At 45.5% G+C, this 17,330-nt stretch overlaps 2 protein-coding genes across 2 annotated transcripts in view; one reads left to right on the top strand and one right to left on the bottom strand.

The window, feature by feature from the left end:
- The window catches only part of zfpm2a (zinc finger protein, FOG family member 2a), a 142,042-nt gene extending 127,634 nt beyond the window's left edge, over window positions 1-14,408 (top strand). Inside the window, 4 exon segments of the mRNA XM_037784426.1 lie at window positions 10,109-10,315; window positions 10,951-11,178; window positions 11,547-12,613; window positions 12,615-14,408. Of these exon segments, the coding sequence (XP_037640354.1) occupies window positions 10,109-10,315; window positions 10,951-11,178; window positions 11,547-12,613; window positions 12,615-14,138 (3,026 nt within the window). The 3' untranslated portion in view covers window positions 14,139-14,408.
- si:dkey-122a22.2 overlaps window positions 14,393-17,330 on the bottom strand; it is a 29,135-nt gene continuing 26,197 nt past the window's right edge. Inside the window, exons 9-11 of the mRNA XM_037784427.1 lie at window positions 16,421-16,503; window positions 16,212-16,308; window positions 14,393-16,097 (exon numbers count right to left, since the gene is read on the bottom strand). Coding sequence (XP_037640355.1) covers window positions 15,930-16,097; window positions 16,212-16,308; window positions 16,421-16,503 — 348 coding nt within the window. The 3' untranslated portion in view covers window positions 14,393-15,929. The remainder of the gene's footprint in view (window positions 16,098-16,211; window positions 16,309-16,420; window positions 16,504-17,330) is intronic.

Raw genomic sequence — 17,330 nt, 5'->3', positions numbered from 1 at the left:
TTAATCAGAATCCTCGCGTCTGGGGAGGATGGAGGCTGGCGGAGGATTGAGGGAAGGGGGGGTGGTGGTTGGTGAGGGGGGGGGGGGGGGTGTACAGGGGTGCAAGGAAGGAATTAGTTGCTTCATCCCAAATTTGCATCATATTCCAAAAGGACAATCCCAGCACTGTAGGCAAGGGGAAACATATCTCGCTCTCTGCAGGAACAATTAAATATTTGCCACAATGCTGAAGAAATGTCACCTTCAGTATCAAATTGTCCATACTTGCTAAACATGGTGTTACAGCGAGTGCCTCGAAAGCATGCCTGAGCAGGGAGACGCCACTATTTTAGATGTGGACCACAGCCTCAGCTAACGTGCTGTAACACACATTCAGGAGCTGCTCACCTCGGGCACTAATAGTGTGTTGAACTCCACTGGGGGAAACCAGCGAGCAAGAGACAACTGTCAGGGATTTCCCACTATCGAACCGGGCTGCTCAGTTACATATTAAAAACACGTTATTTTTTAAAGGTTTCTACACAGCTAGAATGTATTTTAATTATTATGAAAACTGACAGAAAGGCCTTCTCAAATATCAGAATGCAGCCCTGGTGTTAATGCTTTCCAGAAGAAATACATTAATTTCCCACCATCTGGTGTACTTATCATGTAGCATATTTCACTAGCATCCAGCTTTTCTAACAGTTTCAGACAGCTGTTGGCTCAGACGTTTACCTGAATGACTTGAAAGATAAATTCTGCTCTTCAAATGTTTTTTTTAATCAGGGGTGATGGTCTCATCTTCTGCATGCATACACAGATTCTCAACCATGTGCTCAGAGTGGAAAATTTGCATGATTGTGAATTTAGAATTTGTAACTGTGGTAATACAGAAACGTGGTCGTGGTAACATGGCAGTGGACTTCGTCCCCGCCACCTCCACAGCGGCCGACACCGCCGCGCCGCTGCCTGCCTGCCTGCCTGGCTGTGCCCCGTGCCCGCCTGCCCACCGCGCTGGTGCTGCAACTCAGTTCCACTCTATTACCCTCACGCAGGCGATTGGCCTTTTCTGTGGGGAAAAGAGCAATTTCCTGTCGCAGTCTGTTTGATCAAGTGCTAAACCCTTGTGATCAATAGAGAGACAGATGTCGGCTCCAGATGGCCGCGTGGTGATACCTGGGGCAGCGCGGGGGCTTGCCAGGACGACAGAATGGCAATGAGCAAGGGCAGCGGCTGTGCTCCCGATGCACCAGCCACCGAGACACAATGTGACAAACGCAATTAGGCCTTTTAGCCGCAGATTATTTATTTCTCTCGCAAAGCGACAGAGAAATTTAATTAGCACATACTTTAAGCAATATGTAGAATTACAGGGGTGCAGAGGCAGAGGGCATGCTGGGATGTTGCACCGGTGACTGGTGTGTGTGTGTGTGTGTGTGTGTGTGTGCCAGAGAGTGTGTGTATTCTTTCTGTGTATGGCTGAACACCAAATTAGCACGCCTGCAATAAGGCACGGAAAGAGAAAACGTGTACGTTTTAAGGCGCAAATCGACGAGCGCTCGTGAAGGAAAAACTTGATGAATTCCATTCGTCGTGACCAGATCAATAATGTTGAATTTCAAAATGGATGACAGGTGCATCTCCCTGGCTCTCTGTCCTTCTGGAGAGGAGAAAAATAACTGCCAGCACCAGAAGGCCAAAATAGACCTTTCCAAAGAGGAGAGACAGAGGAGGAGAGAGGCTCCCATTTTTTAAACGGCAAGCATTTGCATTAGGGCTGGCATCCACCATACCCCCCCCTCCACACACACACACACACACACACCCACACACTTAAAAACACACAGACTGGCAATCCGGCCCGTGTGGCGTCGGGCCGGAGCCATGTTGGAGGAACCACTGAGGCGCGTGGCGATGGCGCGCCGCTCTCCCAGGAAAACCAGGCTCACCGGCGTTGGCCCTCCGCCGTTCACCTGCTCCCGCCGAGGCATGATGGGAAGAGAAGGGGGGGGGCATGGGCCACGGGGCCGCAGCTGGAGGGGAGGGAGGGGTAGGGTCTGCTGCGGTGCTCAGCACAGCGGCGCCCTGTCACGAGGGGTCTTCTGGTCCCATTAGCAGGGCTCGGTCAGGACGGGCCCCCGACCAGCCTGCCGCCGCAGCGGGGGCCGCAGTAAACACATGTCGACCGGCCACAACCAGGACACAGGCAGCGCTACCCGCGGAGAGGGATAGCTAATAGAGTGCTCAATGGGACAAACCTGTCCAAATAAAGAATAAAGCGAAGCGGAGAGGAGCCAGTCAGAGCTTTCCTTTAATAGTCTACTCCACTTTACTGTGGACAGGGAGGAGCTGACTGTGTGTGGCAGCTAATGAGGGAGAACAGCTTTGTACTGCAGGAATGTGTGGCTGTTATTGTCTCAGACTGACAGCACAGAACTCACCTGCAATATAGAAGGTGTAAAATGTTCTCATTTACTGTTTTACGGGAGAACATTTTATTTGTTTGGGGAAAAATATGAAAATGTCAAAAATATTTTTTTTTTGGTGCATCTTAAATATACATATATATTTTAATTCATAATAAAACATGTGATTTTTGGAGTGTTAAACATTCCTGCATTTAATGAATTTCAGTAGAATTTGTTTTTATATTTGTGTAGAAATTGAAATATTCAAGTTCTGTCATTTCAACTCTAATAGAGCAAAAATAGCTGCTAATTCACATCTCTATTTTTTCTCTCTCTCTCTCTCTCTCTCAAAATGATTACAACACTATTAGCAGGCAAACATCCTCCTGCCAGTGTCGTTCTCACTGTATTGAAAAAGCTCCACGAGTCTCCAGAGAGCAGCCGGAGAAACGTCTTTTAATTTCAAAGTGAAACATTTCATTTTTTACTCACTAAAACATTTTGCTGAATCACATCATTTTTTCTTTTTTTTTTTTTTTACTCTTACTGTTTCTGTGTCTTCAAACAGTTCGTAAACGGGGAATGACATTGTTCGGTGCTGTGCTGCTTTTTATGCCTTTGTTGCCTGTGAATGTATAGTGTAGAGAGAGCGGCTGTGTACGACGCTCCCCTGGGAAGGACTTTTTAATTTGTGGATTCTGACCCGCGTGCCATTCGCTCGAGGCCATCCATGAGCTCTCGGTGCCGGCTGTATCTGCAAAAACACTTGATGCTAAAATTAGTGTGGACGGTGTGGTGCAAAAAGGAGGGAAATCTGGGTGGTTTTTGGGAGGGGGGTGTTAGGACAAGACAAGGCGAGTCAGGGCTCTGTAAACACATATTTACTCAACTGTATTTATTCTTCTGGAAAATAGATTCGTCCTGCTAAAATTTTAGAAATTTTAGAAATAAAAATATGTTAAAAAAATAAATAAATAATGTTAAAAAGTGATAAAAAAAAAAATGGCCTGCTTGATTACTGCCATTACAAAAATGCAGCAACAAAAAATTATTAAACATTTTTTTTTTTTTTAAATCATATAAGATTTTAGTCCCACGTTTAAGACTCACGCGACACAATTTTCCAAGTCAAAATGAGGTCAGAATAATGCCTTTTGATTCCAAATACATTTCTCAGGAGAGTAAGATCTTTAGCACCTACCTGCAAGGATGTAAAGACAGACTGGCTGGCTATGCTGCTCTGCCATGTCTGAGGCGTCTCTGCATCATCACAGCATAAACGTCCACCGGCTGCAGCTTGAGCATGAGAAGAGTGCCTCCTAGTGGCCGAGACTAAACATGGAGAAGAAGAAGGAGGAGGAGGAAGAGGAGGAGGAGGAGGAGGAGAGAGAGAGAGAGTCAATCTGTGTCAGTGCCTTAGTGAAATAATAGTAGAGTCAGCTAATTCTAGTTTAGTGTACCGTCAATAATAGTAAGCTTGTTTGACCCTGTGAATGATGTTCTCTAACTCAGCGTTTTACCCCCCCTCCTCTGCTGCTTGCCAGGGATTGTGATGGCGACGGTTTGACAGCCGTGAGTCACCCTAATGTGCTCAACTCTGATGATCCAGAAACAGTCCAAATATTTACCAGTATTCATGAGGAAGCTTTTGTTTCGTCGCAGCACAAAACGTCTGCTGTCAGGTGCAGATACAGATATTGTTCATCCGCAATTTGGGATAAATATTTTCACAAGATCCAGGGGATGGGAAGTTGTGAATTACTAATATGATAAAAGGCTGAATAAAGTGGTGGTTTAACAACACCAATACGCAGGCTACTTGATATTCGCAGGTGCGAGGAAGCTTGTTCCCGTTTGACCAGGAGGAGTTGGAGCTGATTTGGAGACAAGAAGAGTAGAGGTCTTTAATTACAACCCCTTCTCTGTGGCTTCAGGCGCCGCTAGCCTCACTTCACAATTAAGAGCAGCAGTTAGTGCATGCAGAGCCAATAGACGGAGACGAGAACTTAAAGGAGCAGACTGACCAGAAAGAACAAATCAGCGCCGGGGCTTGACAAAGGAAAATTAGATGGAGATTTGAAACTTTTTGCTCTTTAAAAATCCTCTCCCGTTTCTCAAAGTGCACCGTGATGCTTCGTTATACGCGACCCCCTCGACGCGTTCAGGTAACGCCAACGGGCCGCCGTTAGTTCCCCCCAGAAGCCCCATTCAACCCCTCCCATAATATGTGGCTGTGGTGCAGTGGGACTGTACTCCAGCGCTGTAATGGCCTCTGCAACGGTAATGTGTTTGGACAGATGGGAGAGGCAAGTGCTGATGTGCTTAACTACGCATTTTACAGCTAAACTATTAAAGAGTTGTGCTGTTTACACACCAACATTTGAATACCTGTCTTCAGGCCAGTTTAATTATCCGGGCCCTTCTGTTATTTCTGCCGCTTTGTTGTCTCTCAGCTTTTTCGCACGAGGCATGAGAGATTTGTTTGCGGCTTCATTAAGATATGGCGGCGGTGGGAGCGGGTTTGCAGGGAGCCAAAAAAAAAAAAAATTATTCCTGCTCAAGTATCTCGTGCTCTATTCTCCCTGCCTCCCTCCCTCCATACATATACAGATACTGTACACATCCGTTTGCTTATAAAGTCATTTAAAGTGAGGAAATTAAAAACTGCCCTGTGATGCCTGCACTTTGAAATCTCTCGGGGCTTTAGGCAAAAGGGGAGGCGACACGCGCACCCCGAGTCCCTGTGATTCATCCTGAGACATTTGATTAGTTTAGAAGTACTTATGGAAGGAAAAAGGGTTTGCATTATAATTTTGTTTCATGAATTCCTTCATATGTTCATCTTGAGCTGCGTGTTCAAATAAAGAATTAATCAAAGGGAAGAGAGGGAAGAGGGCATTTAGCCAGCGGAGCCATAGTCTCAGGGCCTCAGTGAGCCGGTGGATATGGTATTGAGAGACCGTAGGAAGCAGTGGTTTTTAATTATCTGGACTACGTACAGGATGCCGTTTTTGATTGTTTTAATGAGGCAGCTGGCCTATTGTCTCCCCTTAATTCCTCCATTGTTTTTAGAATATGTCATAGTTCTTTATTCTTTTATCAGGTGCTCTGCAGGAGGATTTAGACAATAGCCTTCATTCCAACTGCATTGGCCAGTGCACAAAGGCGGCTCACTGCAGACAGTTAGCAGGCAAACAAGTGCAAATCACAAGCTGCACTTTTCCCCAGCCTTTACCCCAGTTTCACGACTTAACGCTTTTGGTCTTTCGCTCTAACTCTTGACCCCCGCCCCCCCTGCGCTACCTGTGTTTCTGTGATTTAAATCACCCGTCATGAAACGGAGAATCTTTAGAGAGAGCTCCTTCGTGGAATATTGTCTGTTGCCCACCTGACGCCTCTGTGCTGTCAGTTTTCTATCTCGCATCTCCATATGTGCAAGAAAATGACATGTCATTTGCATGCATTAGTCAGTACATGCATGCACTGTAGGTGCTTACATTTGTTTGTATGCAAACTTGCAGATATCATGGCTGCAGTTAATTTGTATATTTATGTTTTAGATATGTGAAGCTACACAGGATCATGATGCATTTCAGAAAACAGTCAAAATATAGATGTATAATGCACAATTGCAGTAAGAACTGTCACAAATACGAGAGAAACAGCTATGATTTCTAATTCTCATGACAACCTAAGTGTAATTTAAAGCACAATCTTTACTCTTAACCCGCCCACCCCCACCAGTTGTGCTTCTGTGATTGAAATCACCGGTCATGAAACAGTCGATCTTTCGAGAGAGCTCCTTCGTGGAATATTGTCTGCTGCCCACCTGACACCTATGTGCTGTCCGTTTTCTATGCCTCGCATCTCCATATGTGCACGAAAACGACATGTTTCTGCACAATAGTTTGCATGCATTGGTCAGCGCATGCATGCACCATACTGTAGGTACTTACATTTGTTTGTGTGCAAACTTGCAGATGTTATGGCTGCACAGTTAATCACACATTTTAAGTTTTATATTCCTAAATGGTTTATGTGAAGCTACACGGGATCATGATGCATCTCAGAAAACAGTCAAAATAGAGATGCATAATGTGCACAATTGCAGTAAGAGAGTATTGCAGAGTATTGCAGTATATCTTTAGAGAGAGCTCATTCCTGGAATATTGTCTGTTGCCCACCTGACGCCTCTGTGCTGTCTCGCATCTCCATATGTGCATGTAAATGATGTTGTTTGCATGCATTAGTCAGTGCAGGTACTTGCATTTGTTTGTGTGCAAACTTGCAGATATCATGGCTGCACAGTTGTGTATATTCAAGTCTCAGATTCCTAAATGACTTATGAAGCTACACGGGGATCATGATGCATTTCAGAAAACAGTCAAAATATAGATGCATAATGCGCACAATTGCAGTAAGAACTGTCACAAATCTGAGAGAAACAGCTCTGATTTCTAATTGTGATGACAGCCTAAGTGTAGTTTGAAGCATAATCCTGCAGCACATCCTGAGCACATGTATCTTACCACCTTGTCTTGGTTGAGTGACTGTAACAAGTGCTGCCTTGGTGTTTTGTGCAGCTCAGTAAAACTGGGACATGCAGTCCTAAAAACTCACTTCCAGCATTCTCACACACAACAGATGGATCTGTAGCATTCTTGGCTGGAGGGATGCAATCGGAGCGCATATTCCACTGTCACAAATGCAGTAAAAAACATTTAATCTGCTTCATTTCAGCTGAGGAGAGCACACAGTATCTTTGATTTGGATTGATCCAAAAAAACACTGATTTGTATCTGAGCGTCGGGGGGCCTATAGTTCACAATTCTCTTTGTGAGCCGAGCGCGTCTGAACTAAAAGATCCATTCAGGGGAGAGAAACTTTTTTGTGGCTGTGACTGCGATATATTCCCCGCCATTGTCGGTGGCAGTTTGTATCTACCTTGATGGTAACTTGGGCAGACAGTGGAGAGGAGTTTTGTTATTTTAATTAGGAGATAAAAATTCAAAGGGGCCTCTCCAGGCAGTGTGTGGTATGACAGAATCAAAACGATGAAGTGGAGCGGCCTGAAGTGTGTGTCTCGTCACAGCAGATTGGCCGACAGATAGGCACTGCTCTTTAAAGTGGCGCTGACATGCACACGTTCGCGCCGACACACACACATACACACACACACGCTCACGGTGAGGAAGCCTGCACACAAATGGGACTTTGAAAGATAGCATATTTTAATACCATTTCACTCCCTTTGACACGTTTGTGCTGGTCTAATTTTCAGCGCTTCACCAGCAGATAGGAAGGGCCAGGAAGGTTTTAATCAAAACAGCGATGTGAAATCTGAAATATTCAATTTTGAATTAAAATAATGGGGCAATTCATTGGAGAAACTTAACAATGATTTATACATAAAGCACGGCGTAATAGTGTAAAGTCACGGTGGCTGTGTTTTCATCCCATTTCCGGTAAACCCACAGAAAATAGTGGATTGTTCTCATACAGAGCTGTACTTCACCGTGTCTACAGGGTGCTTTTAAACCTGGTGCTTCGTAGGTTTCGTGTAAACACGAGTAATCAGCAGTTCCACATGTGCGGGGGCTTTTCTAGCCTTCACACCTCTCCTCAGGACTCTCTTTATTCCACATCAGCCAGGGCTCAAATCACATGTCCCCCTCTCAGCCTGACACTCCGTCGGCATGTTTGCACATCTTTGAAAGCTAACAGCGTGCTTTAATTAATTGTCCGGCTTTCCTCAGAAACAATGTCCTAATTCTGCCATTTAGCAGGAGCGTATCATAGTTTGTTGTTATCTCCCCGGCCAGATTTCTGTAAATAGTCATATTAAAAACTTTAATCTCTTCAATGGAAAATGAAGTGCAGCTGAAAAGCCTGTCATGTGCTGAGATAAATATTATCTAAGCTAAAACCTTCACTCTCTCCCCCTTCCTTCCTTCCTCCTGCCCCCCCCTCCCCTCTTATCCCCCCCTTTCTCTGACTTAATGAATATGTTCAGAAGATTTCAGAGGAATGCTTAATCCCAAAACACAACAATCTAATAATATGAAGGACCTGTCTCAGTGTTGCAGCTGACAACAGCACTGTAGGCTACAGTTTACCCCAGCCGAGGTTTGCATTGCTTCTGGGTATGAGCGCTAGTACCCTAAAAAAGACATTTGAGTGGCAGTAAAAAGAAAGAAATTACCTTTTAAAAGGTTTGTTCACCCAATTTACAAAAACATATTTTCTCATGTGTCTTTGCTGGTATAATTTTGGTTTTATTTGGTTTCTGCCTCCACGCCAAAACAATGGAGGTAAATGGAATTTCATTTGTAGTGCTCATACAGGCTGTTCTCGCACTATACCTACGAAAAAGTAATTATACTGTAATTCGTATTTATCCCACGAAATCAATTCATATGTAATCCACTTAATCAGGAAGTATAAAGAGCAACAAACGCCGCATAGGGAGGAGTTCGGGGTGGATGAGTGGGTAAAAAAAACAACCCAGGAGACCGATGTTTGTACCCTTTTGTGTGAAACCAGAAGTCAATGTTGTTGTGTCACGTAACATCCATACTTACGTTACCACTTCCGTAGTTATTTTAACCCAAACCACGATCTTTTCCTAAACCTAACCAAGTAGTTTTGTTGCCTAAAAACCCTTTCTCACCAGTGCGATGCGAAAATGCGGTGCAGGAATGCATGCAAATTTTTCGCTATGCAGACCGGGTCCAGTGCGAATTATCCGCGTTGCTGTGTTACATTTTTTGCAATGAGGCCCGATGAGTTTCCTCCTATAGTGCTGTGTTCACTCCACACAACAAAAACGCATCCAGACGGAGAATGTCTGAGCTGCTAACGTTAACTAAACAATACCTAAACTAATTGTACCCCAAATTTGATGCTAACGCTAGCTGTTGTTGCTAGCCCCGTTCTGTGCCCAACGTATAACATTAGCAAGTCCATATCAGCTACATTACCATCCTCATTGTATCCTAGCTGCTGGGCGATCTCAAGCCATATATTGACCTTTATTTGTTTGTTGAGGTGATTATTGGATGTTGAGAAGGGGACGGCCCAACTAGTTTTGTTGCCTAAACCTAACCAAGCTGTTTCCTAGGAAGACGAAAGTTTATTTTACAAAGACTGTATGCATGTAACGAGCGGAAATGGACACATGTTGCTGGACATTCGCAGGAAAGCGCACGAAGAATGAGGAATAACTTTTCGTAAGATATCATAGGAACTGTTGACTCATAGCATTGAAAGATTTGACATTTAAAAAGTTAGAAAGCAGTGAGTCCTTCCAGAAGCAGTGTCTCTGTCTACAGACCTCACTGTGAACACTTTTTATTGGAACTACAGAAAAAAATATGAAAACCGTTGACAGCATCCTCTGTCCATTGTTCAGAGTAATGTGGGCACTGATTTTTGGAAAGACATGTTGCCGCTGAAATGTCATTTTTCATTGCTGTGAGGTCCACAAACGCAATTTCACTCTCCGGTTTCAACTGCATACTGTTATGCAACATGCTGTTGAAATACTGAGCCTTTGAGATGTAGTGCACGCCACCGAAGGCGCACACAAATATAATTTCTTATGTTGCGTAATGCCCTGACATTTAAGTCCAGAATTACTCATGTGTCACATGCAGCAGAGCTTTTTCCCTCTCTGGCAGCAAGCACTTACATGTCTCCTCTATCTCTGTTTTGTCCAGGTGGTCAACTATGGTGCACCACCACCAAGAACATGATGGAGGGCGAGGAGCTGGTGGCGTTCGCGGTGGACTTTGACTCGCGTCTGCAGGCGGTGAACCACATGTCTCTGAGCGAGGGCATGTACCCGGCCAGGCTGCTGGACAGCATCCAGCTCCTGCCACAGCAGGCCGCCATGGCGTCCATCCTGCCCACTGCCATCGTCAACAGTGAGTGTCTGTGCACGCACACGGGAGCTGGAACGAGACGTGCTTTTGTTTAGACACGCACTATCGCATGCTCTTGTTCTTTCTGTCTCTCTCTCTCTCACACACACACACACACACACACACACACACACACACACACACCAGTCCGCAGCCTGCACTCAGTCACCTGCTTAACAAGGAGCGTCGTCTCCGCCGGGCGTAGATTAACCCAGATGAGTCTCTGCACTGGAGATAAGAGCCATCGACCTTCAAGTTTTGGGTTCACATAAACACACTGTGGCTCGAACTAACGTGTTAATTGCAAAATACACGCCTCATGCAAATAGTGTGTTTGTTTACTTAGCGAGGGCTATCTGGGTTCAGCTCGACAGGGAGGCTTCTGTAAGCAGATGGTCCAGTGTTCTTGTTTGCCCTTGAGAAAGGGCACCAACCGAGTGGTAGCAACACAGCGATATGCAGCAGCTGAGGATTTGGTGGAAAAGCCTTTTAACACAGGCTTTGAGAGTCAGAACTGTAGGAGTAGAGAGGAGGAGTATGCATGTGTGCGAGCGCTTTATCTTTATGCATAAATATGAAAGTACTGTATATATCCTGATATCGTGTCCCCTTTGTCCCCCACCTCCTTGTCCCTCCAGAGGACATCTTCCCTTGTAAGGCATGTGGAATCTGGTTTCGGAGTGAGAGGAACCTGCAGGCCCATCTGATGTACTATTGCAGCGGGCGACAGAGGGAGCCAGAGACGGTCGTGGAGGAGAACGACAGCGGTCCCCATCAGACGCCCAGTATGTGCCCCTTCCCACAGTGCACCAAGAGCTTCTCCAGCGCCAGGGCCCTGGAAATGCACTTGAGCACCTCACACAGTGGTGAGTGACTTTGTGATGGATCAAAGAGTTTATACAGAACCGAGATCTTTAACACACAACTGTTTTTTTTATATTACGGTTCTTGAAGATGGCTACTTTTAATTAATTAATTTTTGAAAGAAAGTGGGTCTGAAAAAGGACAGAGTTTTGCACAGGTTTGGAAAAATGACTGTCATTCCTTTTCAAAAATATACATATCCTGCTGTCAGCTAGCACAGTTGACAGTTTATCCTTGAGCGAAAAAAATATCTAGTGGATGGGAATAAGCTTGGCATAATGCATGAGCGTTTGATGGTTTCTACAGTTAACTCTAAAGGAGAAGTGGGAGGCGAGATTCTGAGCATTTCTCCCTTTTATCTCCTTCACAGGTGTCAAAATGGAAGAGAGCCTCCCTCCTGGCACCAGCTTGAAATGCACAATCTGTAACTACACGGCAGATTCTCTTATTACATTCCAGCATCACATCATGTCTCACCTGTCACAGGCGGCCTTCAGATGCAATCACTGCCATATCAGCTTCCAGAGCCACAGGGAACTCTTACAGCATCAGGACTTACATGGGCACGGCAGCAAACTTCACAGGGAAGGCGACGGCACCGAGCATTCCCCCAGGGGGCCTGAGGAAAGCCTCCAGCAGCAGCAGCAGCAGCAGCAGCAGCAGCAGCAGCAGGCCCGAGCTGAGCTGGCCAACAGGAAGGATGCTCTGCTGGGAAGTCCCAAAGGGGCCCTCAACAAGGAGACCAGCACAGACGGAGAGGCTGACAAGGCTGAGAAGAAGCCCATGCTGTCTGTTCAGAAGGGAGAGGCCCACCCAGGCAGCAAAGCCAGTTTTTCTTACACTAGGATCAAGTCTGAGCCCTCCAGCCCCCGGCTGGCCTCCTCCCCTGTGCAGCATAACATGCCTACATTTCCCATGGGCCCCTTCTTGTCTCAGTTTGCTTTCTCCCAAGACATTTCAGTAGTCCCGCAGGCTTCTGAGATTCTGGCTAAAATGTCAGAGCTAGTTCACCGGAGGCTGCGCCATGGAGGGAACAGCTACCCCCCTGTCATCTACAGTCCTCTTATGCCCAAAGGGGCCACCTGTTTCGAATGCAATATCACCTTCAGCAACCTGGACAACTATTTGGTCCACAAAAAGCACTACTGTAACAGCCGCTGGCAGCACATGGCAAAGTCCCCCGACTTCTCCGCCCTCTCAGATAAGGTTCCCGAGGCGGTGAGCCCCAACAGTGGTCACAGTTCTGTTAGCATGTTGACCAGCTGCCACCCTACGGAAGCCGAAAACCACCTCTTGGCGTCTGGCTGTCTGAACTCCAATGTGTTGGACATGATCAATGCTGGGGCTAAAGGGCCCGATAAGGATCTAGCAGGACAGGTGAAGAAGGTCTCTACCCCAACTGGGGCTGAGGAGAGGCTGAATGGAAAGCCGATTGAGGGAAAAAAACCCCACTACGGGTTTGGTGGAAAGTGACAATGACCCAAACAAGACGACTTGCGAAGCCTGCAATATCACCTTCAGCCGCCACGAGACCTTCATGGTCCACAAGCAGTACTACTGCGCAACCCGTCATGACCCACCCATGAAACGCATGTCCAGCAACAAGGTACCCTCCATGCAGAGAACCATAAGGGCCCGCAAGCGCAGGAAGATGTACGAGATGTGTCTCCCTGACCAGGACCACCAGAGGTCCCCTATGGGTCAGCAAGGTTTCCTCGGAGTCCCTCCTATGAACCCTTGCACATCCCAGGAAGCTGTAGAGAGCCTAGCGGACCGCTTCCACCCGCGCTGTGACATCTTCCCCGGTATGGTACCCAAACACCTGGAGGCCTCTCTGACTGTCACTAAACCTATTCTGGCTCCCAAATGCAATACGGTGGAGCAGCAGGAGCTGGACGCTCCCATTGATCTCAGCAAAAAGTGTTCGCCAGTCTCCGACAAGACATGTAGCTCCCCTAAAAGACTGTTGGACTATCACGAATGTGCAGTGTGCAAGATAAGTTTTAACAAAGTGGAGAACTACCTGGCGCACAAACAGAACTTTTGCCCTGCAACAGCCGCCGCCGCTGCTGCCGCCGCCGCCGCCGCTCAGCAACAACAGCCGCAACAACACAATGAGACTGGCAGCCTGGAGCCGACCATGTTCCCAGATGTGAAGAGTGAAGGCAATAACAGCCCCGATGACGTCTACGATAAGAGCCCAGGCAAATGTGAGAAGAATGGCAACGGGAAGGTGATGGTGCAGAATGGAGGCATGTTCCCCCCTCACCTGGGGTCTGTGTCGGGACTCAAGACTTTTGCTGAGCCCCAGCTCATCCCATCAAAAGACGAGAACAAGAATATGTTTCTGCCCCACTGCCTTTATCCCGGAGCAATAAAGAAGATGAAAGGTCCCGAGCAAATATCGCCGTATTTTGGGATAAAGCCAACCGATTATGTGACTGGGGGACCGGTGGTGCAGGGAGAGGGGAGCGAGCAGGAGCAGAGCGTTAACGGGGGAGGAGGCGCAGGAGGAGGAGGAGGAGGAGGAGGAGGAGAGACAGGAACAAGCAGAGAGCAGGCCCAACAGCCTGCTGCTAATGGCTGCCCCCACCCTGGCAAGGAGCCTCTTCCCCTACTGCCCAAAAACCGGGGCATGGTCATCGTCAACGGGGGGCACAAGCCCGAGGAGCGTTCAGGCACAGCTCCGCCGCAGCAGGAGAATCAGCCCCAGCCAGACGGCCAACCCCCCAATCCCTCACCAACGTGGGCCACTGAGAACCAGGCCGACTCCAACGAGAACATGTCGCCTTCGTCCAAGTCTCCAAACGAGGAGGCACCGCCCACAGCCAACAAAGGCGTGAACGGCTCTGGAAGTGGCAAGTACTGCCGCCTCTGTGATATCCAGTTCAACAACCTGTCAAACTTTATTACCCATAAGAAGTTTTACTGTTCATCACATGCTGCAGAGCATGTAAAATAAGTTGAGAAGACATGGTCTTCTTCTCCCTCCCACACCTTTCCCCCTTCTCCGCCCCCGCCCCCCCCCGACTTTTACCCCTTTTTTCTCCTTTGTTTTGGTACACTGTTGTGTCTGGAATAGTGCATCATGCAGTGCTAAACGCTGCTTGTGGACAATCAAGAGAAGCTTCTTCTTTCATCGTTTTAAAGACTTAAAAATGCAAAACCATTGGTTAAAAAAGAAAAAGAAAAAAGAAAAATGAATCAAGAATAATATTGGTGCCACTTTCACATTAATTTATTTTACAATCAGTATTAATAGGAGTAGTGATCTTAATTTAAATTCAAAATGAAATTTATATCAGAGTTGTTTGTAATGTTATTGTATAGTCATTCTTGTGTAGCACACATATTGTTTACACTGTAGTGTAGGCTCAATGAAACAAATAGACAATACAAAAATGAGATGCATTTTAGACACAAAAATAGCTACTGAGGCACTTGTGTATTCTTATTTGCTGTACCAGTTTCTGTATATGCCCTAAATGTCACGTGCAGATTGCTACTAATGACTTGTTTGCCTTAAAGAAATCACCATTTGGGGGTGATAACCAGGCACAACCCTGCATCTCACATTTTGGCATATACACATGGCTTTGCATACATATGTGGCTGTTTGTCCCTGTCTCTTTTCTTCAACTCAGATGTGGATGTTTTCATGAGGATGGCAGCATTCTTGTATAGTACTCGTATTTCTGTTTGATGATACACTTTGGTCTCCCTTTTTGAAATTTGCTCTCAATGCAATACTTTGTAAATGAGGGAACATTACTGAAAGCAGTATTATGAAACGGGGGACTGTGCATATAATTATTTGTAACCCCATAGGGAAAAAAAATGAAGTTGTACAAGAATTAAATTTATTGCCGATGAACAAGATGGGTGGGAGGTCAGTGGGGATACTGATGTAAAATGATCATTCCAATGTCCTGATTATGGGAGAAAATGTTTCTTAAAACGTTGTTGCTATGCATGTATATGGATGGAATTAAATTCCAGATCTGTTGGAAATTTTTATTTTGATGTGGTGTCATAATTAAACTTAAATCCTCAGGATAAACCAATGCTGTCTGGTCTTTCTTTCACACTACTGTACACCCATCAATCATGTTTGCCACAAGTACAGTACAGTTAGACGCAAAAGTATAGGCAAAAAAAAGTATAATGCAGGCCGGACTCATCTGTTGGCAAATTATAAAATGAATCAAATCAATGCAAGATAGAGGTCTACATGTGGTGGTGATGTAACGCAATTATATGCAAGTAACAAATGACTGGACTGACGGAACAGAGAGGAGAGAGGAACTCAATGTACCTTTCCCCGCGGCTATAACAAGGCAGAATATTAAGACAGAACTGAACGAGATAAAACTGTATCGGGTTGAGCAGTGACGTGTGTGGCCTTTACATTGATAAGGCGTAATGTATTAATTTTTGTCTCCGGCCAATCAGGTAAAGAGACTGAAAAAACAACTTGAAAGATAAGATTTTCTGACTCTAAGACAGCAAATATTTCACCACACTGAATAACCCCCCCAGTTATTTTCAGTTTAAGAGCTTCCAATGAAGCAGAGCTGTGCAAAAAAAAAAAAAAAAAATGTTCTTCTTGATGAACCTTACCAGACATGTACACACAATCTCTACTGATTGCTGCAGGGAAAAGGTAAAAAGATAACTTTTTACTGAATATTTAAAACATATTCAATGATTACCCCTGTCCATGTCTGGTGTATTGTTACATGTTGGCCATGGGTCACTCGCTCTGCTGTTTGGCTTGTCGCTGGTTGACTAGCTTCCTCAGGTGCTGGCTGATGGCAGATGGCTTCTTGTAGATCATTCGCCGGTCTGCTCCTTTTATGTGAATGTGATTGGCTGATGGGTAGCACTCCTCCAGAAACTTCTTTTGAAGCTTAGCTACCATCTGGTGCAAGGAAAAAGATGATTTATTATAGGTTGTACACAACCGTCCGGTACTACAGTACTATTGAGTTAATAATGCATGGTGGAGTTGTGCAGCTTCAGTAAACATTCTCACCTGGTTTAGATGTTCTGGGATTTGCTGGTCAAAGGAATCCCCAGTGATCATGCTCACTGACGTCCTGCTGGAGAGCGGCTTAAACTTTGTGATATCCCTTTAAAAGCAACAAAACGTTGTTTCATATTTCAATGTTCATTTTGACTTCCACATTAAACATGCACATGGCAAACCCATCCAGAACATCATGACACAAAGTGTTACCATACCTTACTTGAGCTGCACTCTCATTCAAAAAGTAATGCTCATCCACAGCGCTGCTCTGGTGGGCAGGGTTACTGAGTAGGTATTTCTATAAGAGACAGAGAGAGAGAAAATAAGTCACAAAATATGAAATGAATGAATGATTTTTTGTTTATTCAAGTGTCATACACCTAAAGGTTTACAAGACACTACTTACAATACCTTCAGAGGCAAGAGAACAACAACATGTGTTCATACACATTGTACCAGATGTAAACTTAAAGGTGCAGTGTGTAGGATTTGGTGGCATCTAGTGGTGAGGTTGTGGATTGCAACCAACTGAAACTTCTACCGCGTGCCAAGTGTTTTAGAGAACAACAGTGGCTGACGCGTGAAAACGCGGATGTATCTAGAGCCAGTGTTTGGTTTGTCCATTCTGGGCTACTGTAGAAACATGGCGGCCGGCCCCGTGAAGAGGACCCGCTCCGTATGTAGATATAAACGGCTCATCCTAAGGTAAGAAGAACGCAACAATGCTGAATTTCAGGTGATTAAACATGTCCTGTGCCATTAGGAGCACAGGAGGACACAGAGGAACATGACTTTTTCAGATTATCTGTCTCCTGTATTACTGTCAGGATATGGTGACAGTTTTATAAAAAAATGACTTCTTATCATATTTGCTGAAAGTTACTGACAGCAGCTTTAACTCAAACATCATAATAAAAAGGACAGCAGAATCTAAAATGTATTTCATTCTCATCCAAATCACACAGGGGACACTCTCTGTCCTCCTCTGGGACTGAATGGAAGCGTCCAGTTTCCACAGAAGGGAGGAAAGCAAATCTTAACTGAGCACAAATAGACCTCTGAGGTCTGGCCATGTTGAGTGTGCTTAATAACAAATGACCATTTTCATTTATCATTTTCAAATAG

Source organism: Sebastes umbrosus, chromosome 11 (assembly GCF_015220745.1).
Source record: "Sebastes umbrosus isolate fSebUmb1 chromosome 11, fSebUmb1.pri, whole genome shotgun sequence".
Taxonomy (NCBI): Eukaryota; Metazoa; Chordata; class Actinopteri; order Perciformes; family Sebastidae; genus Sebastes; species Sebastes umbrosus.
Note: the sequence above shows the minus strand (reverse complement) of the source record. Positions and strands in the feature narration are given on the sequence as shown.